This window comes from Scyliorhinus torazame, chromosome 8 (assembly GCF_047496885.1).
Source record: "Scyliorhinus torazame isolate Kashiwa2021f chromosome 8, sScyTor2.1, whole genome shotgun sequence".
NCBI classification, from domain to species: domain Eukaryota; kingdom Metazoa; phylum Chordata; class Chondrichthyes; order Carcharhiniformes; family Scyliorhinidae; genus Scyliorhinus; species Scyliorhinus torazame.
In genome coordinates this window covers 187,403,952-187,424,075 of record NC_092714.1, presented here as the reverse complement: position 1 = coordinate 187,424,075, position 20,124 = coordinate 187,403,952, and the positions used below count along the sequence as shown (strand labels likewise).

Genomic DNA, 20,124 nt, shown 5'->3' with positions numbered 1-20,124 from the left:
ACCTACCAGAGTGGCCAGATCGCCTCACTGGAGATGGAGATGGCAAGTTGGTGGCGACACAAGGGATGCTAAGGGGGAAAGTTGAGAACTAAGAGAACCGGTCCCGCCGCCAAAACCTCCGCATTGTGGGCCTACCAGAGGGTACCGAGGGCAGAAACTCTACGGAATACATGGAACATATCCTGGGCAAACTTGTTGAAGGGGAAAGTTTCCCCAAGCCCTCAGAAGTGGACAGAGCCCACAGTTCACTCCGAGGGCAGTAGGACGCAGAAGGGGGTGAGGAGGCAGAGAAGGGGAAGAGAAACGCAATGGTCAGGGGTAGTTGTGGATCGATTCCAGGGGAGGCCACGACCCAGTGGGTGAGCTAGCACAAAGAAGTACAAGCCAGGGGTGGGCCACGGGGAGAGTGTCTGGCAGCAGGAGGGGAGAAAACTCCAGAATGGGGGAAAATAGAGAGGGAAACATCGGGGGAACAGCTTGGCACTGGGGAAGTCCACAGGGACATGGTGGGAGGAAGGGGGGCAGACAGGCCCAAGGGGATTTTACAAGGGGGGGGGTAGAAAGCTGGCTACGATGGATCACACATGGCAACAACGGAAACAAGGATACCGAGAACAGCCATCTTGAAGGGCCCCCAAACAAACGGAGTGTCGGGGCCCACTACATGACATACACAATGATGGTGGCCATCTTGGTTGGCTCTTGTACAAACGGAAACCCCGAAGTGCAGAAGCACAGCCACATGGCGAGTACGGTGACCATGGACATATTGATTGGCCCCCAAGCAAAGGATGAGTGCAGGGGCTCATCCACAAGGTAACTATGGCTGACCCCCATCAGAATAGTCACTTGGAATGTCAGGGGACTTAACGACCCAGTGAAAAGACCCAGAGTCTTCGCCCATCTGAAAGGTCTGAGTGCCGACATAGAGACGCACCTGAGGAACAAAGACTCATTACGGGTAAGAAAGAGCTGGGTGGGACAGACTTACCATTCATGCTACGGTATGACGGCTAGGGGATGGCCATTCTGCCAATAAGAGGTCAGCATTTAGAGAGACAAGGACGGTTACAGATCAAGGGTGATGGAACATCATATTTAGTGGTGTCCTGAAAGGGGCACCGGTGGTCCCAACTGGGATGACACGGAATTCATGAAGAAAACCACGGCGGAAATCCTCGATGTAGACACACACTGACCCAACATGGGGGGGATTTCAACTGAGTACAGGACCCACGGACTGACCGATCAAACTCCAAGTCAGGGAAAAAAAATCAAACATCGCAAAGGAATTGAATGTTTTCATGGAACAGATGGGGCAGTGGACCCAAGGAGGTTTACACACTCAGGGGAGAAGGAGTTCTCCTTCTTCTACCAGGTACACGGGGTGTATACCAGGATTGATTTTACTGTAGTGGGGAAAACAGTGCTTCCAGGGGTAGTAGGGGTGGAGTACTCTGCAATCGTAATCTCCAACTGTAACAAAAAGGGTTTCCTTTACTCCACCACAGGCTGGTATTGTGTGTCACAGATAACTGCGGGTATCTCTCTCCTGCAGGTGTTGAAACCACAACCCGGAAGTGTCGCACTGGGACAGCTTCGCAAGAGAGAGGGGACAAGTCTCACTGTTTATACCTAACCAGTGAGGTTGTCCTTATGCCACACCAGTTACCTTGACTGCCACCTACGCCTGTGTGAGTCTCCCTCCTGTGATGGTGAAATGTCACCCGGAAGTGCCCCAACTTCACAAGAGAGAGAGAAAGAGGGACCACTGTTTATTACTGACCAGTAGCCTCTCTTGAGTGAGCGTGTTCGAAGTGCTCAGATTCCCTTTTCCGGTCCTTGACTATGGGATTATGCCCTGGCAATTATTGTGACTTGACCAGAGCGCACAGTGAAAGGAAGGTGAGACCACAATAATGGTAGTTTTAAAATAATTGATTTATTCAAGAGAAATTAAGTCTTCTGCAACTCAGATTAACCCACACACACAAACACCAATTATGAAATACTATGTGTAAAACAAGAGACTAAACGGCACACCGAAAATTCTTCCAGCTTACACAGATTTACTTTAGCGCCCGCAAACACAGATACACAGATATATTCACTCACCCACCCCAAACCTCAACAAACTATACTAATTGGGAGTTTTCTGTGAGCTGGAGGAATATACTCATCGCTCCAGGGACAGTTGGCACAGATTTCTTTAGATCTTCTTCCAAGCTGGCCGGTCCTTGCGGCTGTTGTTCCTCCAGTTCCCGTGGTCTGTTTTCAGCAAGGCGAAGCGTGTGTCAGGCAGGAGAGTAGAGTTCTCTCCAACCGTTCCTCAGACTTGTCATCTTAAGGGCAAAACCCTGAATGGGTCAAATACTGACAGGTGAGTTCCAGGACAAAGGAAGCCTTTCTGATTGTTGACAGGGTGGAAGTGATTAAGTTCCCCAATCAAAAGGTGCCATAATGTAATTTGATTTTAATCAGTGTCCTTACACAAGCTTGCAATGTCTCTGGTTTCTGCTGGTCTCTTGACAGTGGTCGCTGGAGACAACTTTAATCGTTATCTCATTAAGGTATTGTGGTTCCGTCTGGCCAGGGCAGCAAGTGATTTGCATTTCAACAGCCCCTCTTTGAATGAGATCAGGCCGTTTCATGGCTCATGGCCTGTTTGTCTTGATTCAGTTGTCTGCCTGCAGACATGATTTGTACAGCAATCTGTCCTTTTAAAATGGAATGTCCTATTCCAACATGTCCAGTTCATTTTGGCCCTTTGATGAGTTTGCTACAATTTACACAACCATGCTCCACACTATGTGCATGTGAGTTTGGAGACGGGCCGGACACAGCGCTCCCCATGAAGGCTGGACACAGCCCTTCTGGCCGATAAGGCACTCTGCGAATGGATATCACAGGCCATAGACGGGTATGTTACCAACAACCAGAATGAGGTCTCACCCACCACCTTCTGGGAGGCTAAAAGATGGTGATAAGAGGGAAAATTATTGCGTACAAGGCGCACAAAGAAAGGAAAGTGGGGGCCGCCAGGCAACAGCTGATCGACTCCATACTGGAGGTGGAGCGGCAATACTTCTCGACCCTGACCGTGGAACTGCTGGCGGCGAGAAAAAAGCTGCAGATGGACTTTGGTCTGCTCTCCACTGGGAAAGCAGTGAACCAGCTACGCCCAAGCATGGCAGATCTTTTACAAACATGGAGACAAAGCCAGCCGCCTGCTGGCTGACCAGCTGAGAAAGCAGGCAGCCATGAGGGAAATAGCCCAGGTTAGGGATGGTAGTGGTGGCTGCTTGCCACTCCAACAAAGCCTTTGCAACCTTCTACTGGGGGCTGTACACCTCCGAGCTCCCCAAGGGGGACTCGGGAATGAAGCAGTTCCTCGATGACTGGTCACACTGGTCATGGGGGAAGAAAGGAATTGGGACCTGGAAGCACCATTAGAACCGGAAGAAGTGATGGAGAGTATGGAGAGTCACTGGAAGAAGTCATGGGGAAAGTGTTGGGGCCAAATGGATTCCCAGCGTACTTCTGCAAAAGATTTGTACCAGCATTTGCCCAGACCTGCGGGGGATGTTCACAGACTCACTAGTAAGGGACACCCTGTCACCAACACTGGCCCAAGCCTCAATATCACTGATACCCAAAAAGGACAAAGACACAACTGTGTGCTGGTCCTACAGGTCCATCTCGCTACTCAACGTAGATGCAAAGATCCTGGAAATAGGACGGTGTGGCGGCTGGAGAGCTGTGTGCCAGAGGTGGACGTGGAGGACCAGTGAGGCTTTGTCAAGGGTAGGCACCCAACATCGAATATCAGGCACCTGTTGAGGTTTCCAAAGAGCAGACAGGAAGCATAGGGTCTCACTCTACACAGATGACCTGCTCCTCTACATCTCAAATCCCCAGAACGTGGAAGGGATAAAGAAACTCCTAAACGAGTTTGGAGCCTTTTCGGGTCACAAGCTTAACCTGAGTAAGAGTGAGATCTTCCCTGTGAACCTGCAGGGAGAAGGGACAGAGCTGGGGGGACTGCCGTTCAAGCAAGTCCAGACCGAATTCCGCTACCAGGGGATCTAAATAGCTCACGGCAGGACACGCATCCATAAATGGAACCTGACGAATCTGATGGAGGAAGTCAAAAGAGAACCTGCAGAGGTGGGGCCCACACCCGCTCTCCCTCGCAGGGAGAATACAAACAATCAAAATGAACGTACTGCCCAGGTTCCTCTTCCTGTTCAGATCCCTCCTGATCTATATTCCCAAGGCCTTTTTCAACACAGTCCAAGAGGGATGGGGGTGGGGGGAGAATCCGAGGATCCAAAAGAAGGTCCCACAAAGGAAAAGATATGTGGGAGGCTTGGCCCTCCCGCACCTGCAGTTCTACCACAGGACGGCCACCGCAGAAAGGGTGAGGGGATGGTGAAGGAACCGGGAGCAAAGTGGGGGAAGGTAGAGGAGAATTCATGCATAGGGACGTCCTCTGAGCCCTGGCCACAGCCGCTCGCCCATCCCCCCAGGCCAAACACTCGAGGAGTACAGTGGTAGTAGCCATGTTCCGGATGTGGTACCAAATGAGGCAGCACTTCAGCCTAACTAAAATGTCCACCATAGCCCATATCTGCAACAACCATGGGCGGGATTCTCCACCCCGCCGCGCCACATTTCTGTCCTGACCGACCAGCGGGAGTCTCCGTTACACCAGCCGGTCAATGGGGTTTCCCATTGTGGGCAGCCCCACATCGTCGGGAAACCCCCGGGCGCCGGCAGAATCACGCCGGCGGAGAATCCCGGCCCATGGCCCGGATTCTTCCCTACCCAGCGGGGCGTCGGGCCGCCCCAAAGGTGCGGATTTCTCCGCACCTTTAGGAGCCAAGCACTCACCTTGAGGGGCTAGGCCCGCGCTGGAGAGGTTGGCGCGCCGCCGGCCGGCGGGAAAGGCCTTTGGCACCACGCCAGCCGGGGCCGAAGGGATTCCGCCAGCCGGCGGAAGTCCTCGCATGCACGGGAGTGTCAGCGGCTGCTGACGACATCCCCGGGCATGCACAGGTGGGCGGGTCACTTCCGCATCAGCCATCGCGCAGGCTATGGCCGAGGTGGAAGGAAAAGAGTGCCCCCCACGGCACAGGCCTGCCTGCGGATCAGTGGGCCCCAATCGTGGGCCAGGCCACCGTGGGGGCACCCCCCGGGGCCAGATCACCCCGCGCGCCCCCCCCATAGGACCCCGGAGCCCGCCCGCGCCGCCAGTCCCGCCGGTAAGGTCGGTGGTTTGATTCACGCCGGCAGGACTGGCATGACAGCAGCGGGACTTCTGCCCATCGAGGGCCGGAAAATCGGCGGGGGGGGGTCCCGCCGACCGGCGTGCCGCGATTCCCGCCCCCGCCGAATTTTCGGTGCCGGAGAATTCGGTGGCCGGCGGGGGCGGGATTCACGCCGCCCCCCCGGCGATTCTCCGACCCGGTGGGGGGTTGGATAATCCCGCCCCATATATTTACACCCACAATAATGTACTCCCTTTCTAAAAGTGGAGACAGGACGAGGGGACTCTGACAGTTATGGACATGTACACAGACGACAGAGCAGCAACCCTGGGGGAACTCACAGGGAGATTCCAATTACCAAGAAGAAATTACCTGACAAACATTCAGGTCAAAAACTTCCTCTGTACGGAAACAACGACGTACCCCCAGATACCAGGACGCTCGCTAGTGGCACAACTGCTGGACGCGGGCGACCTAGGGAAGAAAGACTGTGGGACCTAAATGGGCGACTGTTGGAGGAGGTACACTCCACCTTGGATGAGACAAGGAAATGGGAGGAGGAACTATGCATAGAAATAGGGGGAGGGCTCCGGATCGAAGCACTGCACAGGGCAAACTTCATCTCCACATGTGCAGGGCTGGGCCTAACACAGCTAAAAATGGTGCACAGAGCACACCTAAGCAGAACCCGAATAAATGGGTGCTTTCCAGAGGTGGAGGACAAATGTGAATAGTGCCAGGGAGGCCCGGCCAACCACACCCACATGTTCTGGGCTTGCCCCAGACTGGTCGGGTACTGGATGACCTTTTTTGAGGCGATGTCAAGGGTTGTGGGAGTGAGTGTGGAGTCGTGCCCAAAAGTGGCAGTCTCCGATGTTTCAGATCAGCCAGAACTCTTTATGGGGAGGGGGGCTGGCTCATTAACCTTTACCTCCCTGATCGCCCACCCCTCCCTGATCGCCCACCAGAGAATCCTGCTCGGCTGGCAATCGGCAGCAACACCTAAAGCTGCAGATTGGCTGTCCGGCCTGGCAGAATTTCTCAGGCTGGAGAAAATAAAATTTGCCATCCGAGGGCCAGAAGAGGACTTCCATAGGATGTGGACGCCGTTCATCAACTTGTTACAAGATCTGTTCGTAGCCACCAATCAGTAGAGCAAGTTGGTGGGGGGGAAGGGAGGTAGTTGTTGGGGGTGAGGGGAGGGGTGTGAGGAGACACAAATGAGCCACGGGGCATAAAGGAAAAGGAGAGGGGCGAGGGAGAAGGGGGGAGACAGGCAAAGGCACGCAAAGAAAACCTGAGGGACAAGGGACACAGGGGAAGGTCCGAGGGCACGTTGAAGCTGAAACCAAACTGTAAATAGACACCTGTAAATAGACACATGTTCTGGCCATACTGGGGACTGTAACAGACGTTTACCAACTAAAGGGGGGCCACGGCCACAGCGGGAGGGAAGGCAATTGCCAGTAAATATATGTCCTGATTTCAGTTTGTCTTTTTTAGTTTCCTTTTTTGCACGGCTTTGTAATATGTAACTTATGAATTGTGAAATATAAGGAGCGTGATTCTCCGTCCTGCCGCACCCGTTGTCTGGTGCGGCACATCCACGCCGCCAGCAGGATCCTCCGTCCTGCCAGTCAGCCAATGGGGTTTCCCATTGTGGGCACCCCACGCCGTCGGGACATCCGCGGTGAATGCGTTGCCAGCAAAACAAAGGAACCCACCGATGTATAATCCAGCCCCAGATGTGAAAACCCATTAAAAATGCCTTTTAAAAATTGCATAGGGTGGTTTATCATCTTCCCAAGCTACTATAGGCACATTTCAGCTATCTACCTGTCCCACGCAGTTAGAAAATCCATTACTTGCCCACCATGTGAGGTAAGGTTGCCCAGTCCCCTCTGAGTGTCCCCCTGGTTCCCTAAATAAGTGGAATTGTTGCAATCTGCATTGGAACTTCCTTGGGTGTTCATCCAATTAGTCGAGGTAACTTTGGTGGAAATATCAGATAGATGTAAAGGTGGAGGTCGGCCCATTGAATGGAGGCTTCACTCCGTACAAATCCAATTCAAAACTCCAAGAAAGTGCAGGACGTCAGGAATTCAACTGAGAAAATTGGGCATTTTGAGGATTGATTGGAGCATGGTATTCCCATCCCGTACTTTAGTCAACCTTTGCGAGCTGTTTCTGAAATGTAACACTAGAATATGTCAGGTCTAAAAAGAAAGATAATTTCAGATGGGTCCCATGTTCCGAAATTATATTAAGATGTCTTGCGAATCCTTCCTTAACCTAATAACCATTGCCAGATACCTACCATCCTCTGGGAAACTGCTTTCTTGTGAAATTGAATTCCTCGCTAGATGTAACCTGTCGAGATATTGCTGCCATCTCTCTCATACATGGCCTTTGATTGATAGGTGTGGAGAAAGTGTAAGATGCGCATTTTCACAGTGGCCCAGTTGGAAGATAACAGCATCCAGATGAAGAAGGACCTTACAGTGTTTCTCTATCACCTGCGGATTGTAGCTGAGGTGGAAGTCGTAGAGATGGTACGAGGACAGTTGTGGAATGTGGAGATAAGTGTGGATAAGTAGCTCTTCTTGCCAGTGTACTAATAAAAAAGGGAAAGAATTATGAACTCTCCAGTTAAAAGGAGTTCATCCCAACTTCCTCCAGCTTTGGGGGAGATAGTGGTGCAGTGTTAATGTCTCACTGGGCTAGTAATCCAGAGAGGCAGGATATCCCCATGCACCTAGGGGAATTTGAATTCAATTGATGAATAATTTGATTGATTAATCTGGAGTTAAAAGCTAGTGTGAGTATTAGTCCTTGTTGTAAATGTCCTCTAGGAAAGGAAATCTGCCATCCTTATCAAATCTGGTCAACATGTGACGCCAGACCCACAGTAATGCAGTTGACTCTTAACTGCCCTCTGAAATGGCCAAGCAGTTCAAGCGTAATTCGAGATGGGCAACAAATGCTGGCCTTGCCAGGGATGCCCACATCCCATTAATTTTTTTTTTAAGCTAGGGAGCCCTAAGTTTCTTCCATAGTTTCAGCTGACGTTACCTGAGTTCAAATGGACCAGGCTCATAGACAAGCAATTACTATTGGTAACTGTTACAGACACCCTCTATTCAAATGCAAACAAGAGAAACAATAAGTCTAAAAATCATTAGAATGAAAAAGGAAATATAATAAATCAAATTATAATATTGTTTCCTATATTGACTATAGATTCCAGACCCTGTGGCACACACAGTCGGGGAAAGCCTGAAGCGCATTAGCAGACTCTGCATGCTACGTATCCTTGACATGGTTAAAGCAGGGAGCCAGGCAGTCAGAGCAACCACTCACTATGGGATGTGGCTGAAGAAATAGATTTCCAAAGTTCCAAAAGCATGTGATCCCCTGGACTAGTTTCAGTCTCCCAAGGGATGTCTCTCGCCTCCCCCAGGAGAGATGGCTTTCCGGCTTTCCGGCGATGTTTTATTGTGATGCACAAGGCACTGGAATGCACTGATCAGCCATATTTTCCTGCTTTATCCTATGGACATTTGGGATATTTGTGAGGCCCGCCTGGTCCCCCACCATTGATATGTCTCTCACTGCAAATTAAAATGATCAATTTAAATAAGTTTTAAACTTTCTTATTGCATGCATTCTGCTTCATAGCATGACAGTGATATCTCAGCTTATACTTACGAGCGAACATTGATGATGGAGCAGCGATCACAGATTCTAAAGGAAATGCATCTAACAAAGAATGAGAGGGAGCGTGAGGTATGGAACCATTTACTTTGTTTCATGAGAAATCTGGTTCTGTTCTAGTGCTTTGAACTGCAAAATCCTGAAATGTGGCTCTTATTTCTCCAATTATGCTGAAATCCTGTTCACTCACAAGCATCTGGTTCAATAACAGAACAAAGGAGGTTGCTCAATTAGTTAACATTCCACCTGACATAATGCTGAACCATAGCGATCAGACGGTCCAAGGTTCAATCTCTGGAATGGGCTTAATTAGTAGCCATCGTCACCATGTAGATAACATCAATTTCTTGTGTCGATGTTTTGAGAAGATTATCTTCATGATCGAAGATTTAAGCAATCTCACATTTCCAAAGAGGGGCCATACTCCAGGGTATAGGGTAAAGGTTCCGGGCCACGGGTTTGTAGCCTTGACTCCAATCCAGACTCCTGGTAAGCACCGCTCCTTACTGCGATTATAGCAGCATTGAATCACCCCTTTGGACTTTCTATAAACAATAAAACAACTGACAGATAAGCAGGTGGTGAAGCAATTACTGCTTCCCAAGATGGCAGGCATTTCCAATAGTAATCAGCTGTGAAATCTTAGTTTTGAAAAAAATCCAAGTGAGGAGTGAAAGTCCAAAGATTTAAATCTAAATCCAAATCTAAGCGCAGGTTGCTACTAATGTTGAAGAAAGGTAATGATGAAAAATGCAAGTCAAGAAATGGGTGTTACTTGCTGCCAAGTTTGGCTTTGAGAATTAGAATTTTAATATGGGAGGAAGATTGACGTTTAGTTGCATAACCCTTTTCACAACCTCCAGACTGCCCAACCCACCTTGCAGCCAGTGAAGTATTTTTGAAGCACTGTCACCGTTGCAAATGTAGGAGAGGATCCCACAATTTGGAGGTCCGGGAAGGACTGAGAGTAGCAGATGATGAGCTTTGACAGAACTGGGATGTAGGGAGAAAGAAGAAGAAGTCGGAACCACAGGGGAAATGATGAAAAGTTATTCCACTTACCTTTTAAATTTAAAGAAAGTGAGTTACATATCAGGGAGGAGCAGCAACAAGAGCAGACTTCCTCAATAAGACACCAACCTGTGGATTCAAGAAAACACACCCCGTGGCACGAAAATAATAATAATCTTTATTATTATCACAAGTAGGTGAACATTAACACTGCCACGAAGTTACTGTGAAAAGCCCCGAGTTGCCACATTCTGGCGTCTGTTCGGGTACACTGACGGAGAACTCAGAATGTCCAATTCACCTAACAAGCACGTCTTTCGGGACTTGTGGGAGGAAACCAGAGCACCCGGAGGAAACGCGTGCAGACACGAGGAGAACGTGCAGACTCCGCACAGGCGGTGACCCAAGCCGGGATTCGAACCCGGGTCCCTGCCGCTGTGAATCCATAGTGCTAACCACTCTGCTACCGCGATTCAGTGCAGACATGGCAAGAGGGTTTACTTTTCTGTTTACGTTTTTTCCCTCTTCTGTCTCACTGACTGATCAATTCGGAAGGCAGGTTGAACTAATACAAGAGACAGCATGAATATTGTTGACGGTTGGTCCACAGGCATGATAACATGTCAGATTTTCCACCCCTGGCTTCCTCAAGGAATGTTATTGGCAGAGCAGGTCACAGAAATGAAAAAGATATTAAGTTTCTGAACAAACAAATCCTAAATCAGTAAATGAATGCCTGTGATGTCTTTATGAATGACACTCAGCCGCTGCAGATTTTATACCTCTACAAAAGAAGTCACTGTTTCGGAGGGTCTTGTTCAATCCTGCTCTTTTCCCTTCTCCAGATTCAAAGCATCACAGATGAATCACGCGGGTCCATTCGTCGTAAACATCCAGCGAAGGCCAAGCTACGCCTGAGCTCACAGGACGAACAGGAAGGAAGTGCTGAAGAGAAACCCGAGGAAGAGGTATTCCCATTACAGTGGCTGATTGGTGGCATCAGCGAGCATGTCAGCATTTGCTCGATTTTCTGCCCCGCACCCCACCCACCTGCCCCCGCGGCGTGTTGTCCAGCAGCGGAGGCTGCTCACCATTGGCCGCCGGCCAAAACTTCAGGTCTCGCTGATGTCTACAGTGTTTTGCTCGGCTCATCCATCCTACCATGGCGGAGTCGCCTTCAGCGGGACCAGGAGACCCCACAGGCCACAAAATCACACCCAATACCTTCACTCGATCAGATCACACAGGGGCTAGAATTCTCCAGTGTGTGGAGGCTGCAATGGGAAATCCCATCAACAAGCAGTAGGAATAGAGAATCCCGCTGCCAATGAACAGCGCACTGCTGAGAAACAGATGGCCGGAGGACCGGAAAATCCAGCCCATGATATTTTTTTTTAATGCATTTTTTTTTTAAATTCCAATTGAGCGGCATTTTAAATTGGCCAATCCACTTACCCTGCACATCCTTGGGTTGTGGGGGTGAGACCCACACAGACACAGGAGTATGTGCAATGGGGAGAATTTTCAAACAGCAGAGCAACATGTTTCAGGATAAAAGCAAAGCACGGCGGATGCTGGGTAAACTCTCCGGGTCTGGTATCATCTGTCGAGAGAGCAATAGAGTTTACATTTTGAATCTAATACGATTTTTCATCCTTCTGATGAACAATTGGGTTAGACTCGAAATGTTTAACATGTTGCAGGAGATGGCCTTCCAAAGAACCCTTATTTTTAATTCATTTAATTGGAATAATATTTTTCTCTCTTGCTTTTGACCTCCATTTCAATGGACTGATGTTTAACTTATTTGAATCCAACATTGAGTGATAAAGAGGTAGATTTATTAAGCAACGTCCACTAGCTTATAGAAGCAGTTTGCAGGTCGATGGATTCTTAACTATACCTGCTTGACTAACTGAAGCATTGGTGCAGCACTTACTGGTGTGAAGAGAATGGCGTCACTGGTTGTCATTGTTGCTTTACCAGAGCACACAAAGAGAAAGCCGGCTCAGGGAGGTTCACATGGTCACTGCTATGTGCTATCCTCAACACGAAGATGATTCTCACTTTGTCAGGGAATCATCAGTGTTAAAGGGGTTATTCTCCATCGCTGTGTCCAAATTGGCCAACAAAATCATCTGCAAATAAACAGAAGCAAGGTGTTTGACATTACCATTGGCCGCTTTCATTTCAAAAGCGGAATACAATTATACAAAACTGGTGGGCAGGAGAATGTCAGCTGATCCAAAAGCCTTTCTTGCAGCCTGATGACTGGAACATCATGAGTAAACAATTCCTCCCTGCGCCCGCTCCCCAGATTTCTCCCTCGCCTTACAGTGCAGATCTCCTTCCTGTGGTCAGGCAGCCAATGCCTTGACAAGGGGAAATCTGTTGCTCAGATTTTCCTCTGGGTAAGGAGTTCCTGGCAGTCACACGGTGGGGTGATCAAGGTGATGTTCCCTTTGGACATGGGCAGCAATCAGCGGCGATTTACACACCTTGATAGTTTTCTTTTTCTACTGATTACAATGTAAGGAGCAGTTGATTTCCAACTGTCAGTTTTTCACCTGAGTACATTGTGATAATTACCCTCTGAGTGTGTTACTCACAGTCTGCGTGATCTCCTTAAATGGTGAAACCTTTGCAACTTTGAGTGACCCTGCAGTCCATCTCCACCTCATACAATCATCTCAGCGGCTAGAAAAATCCTGCATTTTTGAATGTGCAAATGCTTTGTGGTGATCTGAGAAGGTGTTATTTTATGAACCATGGCCAGATTTGAAACTCTGAATCTCTCTGGCCCCTTCCCCTTCCCTTACAGAGTAAAAAAGATGACTCCTGTCAAAAGAGGTACTTAACATGTGGGGGTTTCTTGGAGTATACAGGAAAATTGTGAAGAGCTGTGGTGTATTTCTGTCTATGTTACTGCAGGAACATTATATGAAATTTTTGGGTGAGTTTAGATATCCCATGGAGCACGGAGTAATGAAAGGGGAGATAATGTTATATCCCGACAGGGCGAAAAGAGTTCTCCAGGCTCTTGGCAGATTGAGTGACATTTCCTGGAAACTTACCCCACAAATATATTTCCCATTTATATTTTTAACTGTTGACTTCCCCTTTTACTTCTAACTGCAGTCCATCATTGGCATCTACAAAACACACAGCAGCAAGCAGCATGCTTACTTTGACAGCACATTCCAACACTGCGGCCCTCACCACCAGGAAGGAAAGGACAGCAACCTTCGGGAAACATCACCAGTTCCACGTTTACCTCCCATATATTGCCATTATCACTCAGATACATAATCCTGGAATTCTCTCTCTCTAATCTGAATTTAGGATCGCCATGCCCACAAAGACTGCATTGGTTTATTAACCCCTTCTCCGAGTGACCATGCATGGGTAATTAATGCAGCTTTGCCAAAGACAAAATCAAAATATGCTTGGTGTTACTTTAGTTTGTTTGGAATTGGTGGGTTGGCCGTGCTAAATTGCCCCTTAGTGAGGTTAGGTGGGGTGATGGGGTTACAGGATGGGGAGTGGGCCTAGGTGGTGTGCTCTTTCAGAGGGTCAGCATGACTCAGTGGGCTGAATGGCCTCCCCTTGCACTGTAGTGTTTCGGTGGAATTTGACTCCTTCACCATCACAGTAAATTCAACACATTTAAAACGTGGTTCCATGTCACCCGACAGGCAGCCCTTGTTGCTCCCTTGCGTTCCATTCCTCTCTTGCTTCCTTTCAGGTTCAGTTGATCCATGACAAAACAGCTTCCACTCAGTCGATAGCCTCTCGGTCGCCCGCTGAGGAGGTCAGCACGCCTGGAGAGAAAGTTCACATGACCTGGACTAAAGAAAAATTAGTCGGAGACAAAAACAAAAACAAAGGACCAGTCACACCAGAAGAAATCCGGGATCTCTTCAGTATGAAACCGTGAGTGTGCTTCATCTGAAGTGCAGCAGGGAAAGGAGCAAAGGGCCAGTTAAATATCTTAACACTCTTTACAATACAATAAATAAGATCAGACTGGGGTGCTTCTTTTGGTAGAAATGGTACTGTGCAGTTATTAGGGTTTTAATCTTTTACTGGAGTTTGTGGTTTTAACTTGCCAGAAATCTTGTGCTTGGCATTTACCTTCAAAGTCATTCATTTCATTTTTTTAACTGGTCTTTTTCTCACTTAATGCTTCCAGTGAATGGGAGAATCTGTAAGTCAAACTCATTGTTCTCTTTCATATTACTTCCTTCATCCCGCTTGTACAGTTGTATGTATTAATATTTTGCTTACAGGAGAATACATTCTGTTCATAGAATCATGGAATCCCTACAGTGCAGAAAGAGGCCATTTGGCCTGTCAAGTCTGCACCGACCCTCCGAAAGAGCACTCCACCTAGGCCCAATTCCCCCGCCCTACCCCGTAACCTCACCTAACCTTTGGACAATAAGGGGTAATTTAGCATGGCCAATCCACCTAACCTGTACATCTTTGGACTGAAGGAGGAAATCAGACCACCCGGAGGAAACCCACACAGACACGGGAGAATGTGTAAACTCCACAGTGATGGTCACCCGAGGTCAGAATCAAACCCGGGTCCCTGGAGCTGTGAGACAGCACTGCTAACCACTGTGCCACCATTCATTAGGAAGTTTACAGCATTGTTATGCTTTGGGACTGTGTCTCTAATTTAAGGAAAAATGAAAGAGGTCACGTAACCTGTGTTTACATTTGGAGACAATAGCAGCAGCCTGTGTGCAAACAGTGAATGGATTGGGAGGCTCCAAAGTCCCAGAAAGGTGTTGAGAATGTAAGGCTGTAAACAGTTGTGCTTTAAGCTATCCATTTTGTTTCAAAATGAAAGAGCTGGTCTCTCAAAGATAGCTAATCAACATTTCTACCTGGATACATGCGGAACGGTGGCACAGTGGTTAGTACTGCTGCCTCACAATGCCAGGGATACGGGTTCAATTCCAGCCTTGGCTAACTGTCTGTGTGGAGTTTTCACTTTCTCCCCATGTCTGCGTGGATTTCCTCCAGGTGCTCTGGTTTCCTCCCACAGTCCAATGATGTGCAGGTTAAGAGGATTGGCCATGTGAAATTGCACCTTTGTGTCCAAAGATGTGCAGGTTAGGTGGGGTAACGGGGATTGGGTGAGTTGGGCCTAGGTAGTGTGCTTTTTCAGAGAGTCGGTGCAGACCCAATGGGCTCAATGGCCACCTTCTGCACTGTAGCGATTCTATAGTTCTATTCTATGGATATGAGACTCATGTGATTCATATTACTGTGGAAATGGGCTTTGAGAAGAGAAGGCTTTCTTAGATATCCCTGAAAACATAGACAATGTTGCAAGAGCAGCTATGGGCAACAAGGCACTGTGGTTCACTATACAGGAATTGGGGTGAGAGCATGTGCTTGTAATGGAAAGACCACTCATGGAAACTTAAAACAAGGCTGACAGATTGTCCCAGCTTTAGCTAGAGGGAGAAGTCTCCATAAAAGACAGTTCTGCAGTTAAAGGTTTCCTGTCCGGGAAAGGAAAAGATCAAGTAAACCCTCAGAAACCAAGAATCAATTTGGACTGCTTCTGGGAGAATTGTATGCCTACTTTCAGGATGGAGTAATATAGAACTGATGGTGGGTTTTCTCAGTAGAAAGTTCTACTCTCTAGTTCAAAGTAGAAGTTGCCAACAAAAATGTAACTAGCCATAGTCCCAAAGGACCGAGGGCATCTATCTCCATTAAAGAGAGACATTTTTGGCTACACATAGCTTGAGGGCACCACGCTACAAGCAATGCGGCAGTGCTTCCATGAACTACCATTAGCTGGTACAAGAATTAAACCCACGCTGTTGGCGTCATTCTGCACCAAACTGCCTGCAGAAGTAGTATTTAATCAATAATGCTTTTAATCTGGTATATTAAAACATAAAATGTTTCTGTATTATCCGTTCAGCTGTTAACTGGAAGTTTAAATTTCTTTTTAAATGTTAGCGGTCCCCTTCTTACCAGCTTCTCTCTCCGTGCAAAAGTGTTTCAGTTTGTGTGTCTCTTTGTGCAAGAGAATATTTCCTGTTCATTTCAGCAAGGTAACGGTTCACACTCTTGTCAATCAGAAATCAGTCAAATGTCCGGCGGATGCACACTGCAGTCAAACTGAATGAAGTCATTGTGAAAAAATCCCAAGAAGCAAAACTGGTTCTGCTGAACATGCCGGGGCCGCCTAAAAACCGGAATGGAGATGAAAACTGTATCCTTTCCTAAGGGGGAGAAACCATTATGCAACATCAAGGCCTGCAGCTCTTAGGGGAGGTGTTGCTGTAGTGGTCATACCAATGGGCCAGTAATTCAGACACCCAGGTTAATGCACTGGAGGCACAGGTTCAGGTCCCCACCATGGCAGCTGGCGGAACTTCAAATAAATTCACACACCTGGAATTGAAAGTTGGTCTGGTGACGATGAAACCTCCAACAATTCACCAATCTGCTGGTCTGGTCTATATATGACTCCAGACCCACTGTGGTCGACTCTTAACTGCCCCTGGAAATGACTAAGTTCAAAGGCCTTGCCAGCGACATCCACATCCCATAAAATCCCAGTGGAAAATAAACAGCTCAAAACACAATGCAGCAAATGTCACTTCTGTAAGACCATAAGTCACGAGAGCAGAAATAGGCCATTCAGCCCATCGAGACTGCTCCACCATTCAATGAGATAATGACTTATCTGATAATCTCAACTCCACTTTCCCACCTTATCCACATAGCCTACAAGGGGGGCAGGGGGAGAAGGGGTTCCCTTGGGGGCCCTCAGGGGGTCGAGCTTGGTCAGGGGCCTGAGGCATTTTAGGTTGGGGGTTGCCCCTGGGCGAGTAGGGCGAGGCGGCTTTCCATCAGTGAGGTCTTCAATCCATCTTTAAATATTGGGGATACCCATAACAGGGCAAGCACAGCTGAAGCCTGTCTGTCCTACCAAACACTGCCAGGACAGTCCTGTGGCAGCTTCTCTCCTGAAAATCAATTTCACCTCCTTTGACTGTGAGCAGCCTCTAGCTTCACAGCTGAAGGCTATTTCAAATGAGGAGATGGCCTTGTTAGTTATGAGAGCACTTCACACTCCTCAACTCTCAAGCGCCTCCTCGTGGACACACATGCCATGTCTCCGAGGATGATTAATACATTGTCCAGCAAACATTGATACCTGAACAGTGTGACTGAACTCTGGGAACATCAGCACCACAGAGGCAGTTACCAACAATCAAACACTAAAGTCCTGGGCTTCAGCATTGGGTATTTCCTCACGACCAAAGCGTAAGTGTGTGGATGAGTGGAGGCTAACTGAGCATGGTCTCCCTAATGTTCCCAGCAGATGTCTGGGGTCTCCTGATGTGGCTGGGGGTGAGTGTGCAGAGCAAGGTTTGCCAGCACAAGTGGCTCGCTGGATGGCACTCTGAGAGAAGATGGAGCAGGTAAGGGTCTCTCCTTCTCCAATTCCATCCAGATAAAATGATATGTGCTGGAATCGATCCCACACAGGTTGCCCTCGCGTTGCTTGCGGCAGCCAAGGCGGGCAGATCCTGGAGATGGCAGCAAGGTCAACACTGGCTGGAGGCGGCATGTGCAGGAGGCCGTCATGCACATTGAAGACCCACCGTCCATCAGACATAGGAAGGTCCCAGGAGGGGAGGCCAGTGACGACCCATGGTGTACAGGCATTGTTGGTCATTAAATGAGCTGTTGGGCACCATATGCCGTAGAAGACTGCGCCTCAGTAAGTAGACAGGGTGGCACCTGTGCCACGTCCTCGCAGACTTGGCATCCCGTGGAGAAGGAGGACACCCACCCCCAATGGCCGTGAAGGTCACTGCTGTCCTAAACCTTTATGCCACCAGGTCATTCCAGGGCTCGCAAGCGGACCGGTGTGGCATACCACAATCTGCAGCCCACAGGTGCATCCGGGAGGTTACGGATGCTCTGTATGCCAGGGCATCCAAATATATCACCTTCCAGCTGGACCAGGCCCACCAAGATGACTGGGCTGCAGGATTTGCTGCCATCACCAGGATGGCCCAGGTCCAGAGGGCAATCGATGACACGCATATCACCATGCAAGAACCAAGGCATAGGGATTGTCCTATTAGTAACAGGAAGAGTTCCACTCCATGAATGTACAGATTGTGTGCGACTACCGCCTCCGAATCATGCACATGTCTGCCCTCTACCCAGGAAGCGTGCATGACAGCTACATCCTGTGGCACTCGGAGACCCAGGTGTCTTCGAGGACCACCTCAGGGTGACGGGTTGGCTCATGGGGGACAGGGGATACCCACTGAAGTCATGGCTAATGATGCTGGTGCGGAGGCCTAGGACCGAGGTGGATACCCGTTATAATGAGGCCCACGTAGCTACCCGTACTGTCATTGCTGTGCATCAGCCTGCTGAAAATGCGGTTCTGATGCCTTGGGCTAAACAGCTGGCTTGTAATGCAGAACAAGGCAGCAGCGCGGGTTCAATTCCCATACCAGCCTCCCTGAACAGGTGCCGGAATGTGGCGATTAGGGGCTTTTCACAGAAATTTCATTGAAGCCTACTTGTGACAATAAACGATTATTATTATTATTGAATGCTCTGATGGTGCCTTGCAGTACAATCTGGCACAGCAGCGAGGGTGACATGCTGCAAGAGGAGGAGCAGGAAGAGGAGGAGCAGGAAGAGGAGGAGGAACATGCGGCCTCGTCTGAGAAGGAGGAGGAGGCGGTCCAGGAGGGGCTGGAGGATGAGCCCAAGGAGGAGCTGGAGGATAGAGTACAGGCGGCGACAAGGGTCCGCCATGCAAGGGAGACCAGGGAGGTCCTCATAATTGCCAGATTCCCCTAGGTCAAGGTTGCGTCTCTCAGCTCAATGCCCCCCCCATTTCCCTCCCTGCCCCCCTAATCGTCATTTCTCCCTCTCCCCCAATCCCCCCTTCCCCCATCATTTCTCTCCCTCCCATCCCCATCCCCACTGTTCCATCATTTCCCTCCCTTCCCCTCATCCCCCCACCCATCACCTCTTTCCCTGCCCTCCCCCATCACACCACCCCCTCCCCGACCACCTTTTTCTCCCCTCCAAGGGTCTGCGTAACATTAGTCCAGGGTGATGGGCCTGTGTTGGCACTGTCAGCTGGTCATCGTACAAGGCAGGAGAATGATGATAACTCGCTGTGAGGAAAGTTTTAATGCTCCTCAGTTTCTGAAAATGTCTCACTCCTGTATTTCTGCTGACAGCACGCTTATATCCATCCTCTGAATGGGGTCTGCAGCGGGAGCTTGAGATGTTGCATCACTGTGCCTGAGCTGGGGGGGAGGGGGTGCATGAACAGGGGCCGATGGTGCAGGCAAGCCTGTGTGAAGATTAACATGACAGAGGCTTCACATGTATGAAGTGTGACATGTTTTAATGGTAAATATTTTACTGTGACATATTTCCATTCACCCTAGCTACAGATAGTGACCTCACCAGTGCCAACTCAGTTCTCCTCACCCTTCTTGATCTTCTATGATCAAGTGCTATGTCTAGGTGTGTCCCCAGGAGGCACATCAGAGCTGGAGGCAGCTTGCTGCTTTCAATGCCCTGTGGCCTTTGATGCCCTTGGCAGATGTTTCCTGAAGGGCCTGGAGCCGGAGGGGCCTCGTCTGACTTACTGGTGACACTGGCATCGCCATGCCACCCTGTTCTGCCTGCTGCCCTTTAGATGTGCTTGTGTCAGGAGAAGAAATGGAGACCGCCGTTGCATCCTTGGTGACAAGCCCTGGGTTTTCCTCCAGCATTCCTTCTCCCTGATGGTGCCGTGGGGCCCTGGGGGTTTCCATGGGTCAGAGAGGGAACTGGAGTGTGTTCCAGAGGCCTCGGAGGCATTTGCCGCTTCTAGATCTGGAGGGTCCCCATTGTCTGCACCGTGGTGCAGTGACTGGGCCATGCCCTGCAGTGCCTTGGCAATGTCCACCTGATTCTGGGATACGTCCTCAGTGACTGGGACATGATGTCAAGGCTCTCAGCCGTGGTTATCTCAGACTGAGCCATGCTTGGGCACCACCACTGCCGACGTTGTGGTCCAGGTTTTCCACTGTGCTCGCCACCCCAGCATTGTTGGCCT

At 49.2% G+C, this 20,124-nt stretch overlaps 1 protein-coding gene across 2 annotated transcripts in view; it reads left to right on the top strand.

Moving 5' to 3' along the window:
* The window catches only part of LOC140428305 (solute carrier family 12 member 5-like), a 1,013,162-nt gene that overhangs the window by 977,127 nt on the left and 15,911 nt on the right, over window positions 1–20,124 (top strand). The window contains exons 20-25 of one of the 2 annotated variants that reach the window (XM_072514638.1): window positions 7,691–7,822; window positions 8,949–9,056; window positions 10,841–10,963; window positions 13,741–13,928; window positions 14,188–14,202; window positions 16,106–16,239. In XM_072514638.1, coding sequence (XP_072370739.1) covers window positions 7,691–7,822; window positions 8,949–9,056; window positions 10,841–10,963; window positions 13,741–13,928; window positions 14,188–14,202; window positions 16,106–16,239 — 700 coding nt within the window. The remainder of the gene's footprint in view (window positions 1–7,690; window positions 7,823–8,948; window positions 9,057–10,840; window positions 10,964–13,740; window positions 13,929–14,187; window positions 14,203–16,105; window positions 16,240–20,124) is intronic. The other variant, XM_072514639.1, reaches the window with a different exon arrangement.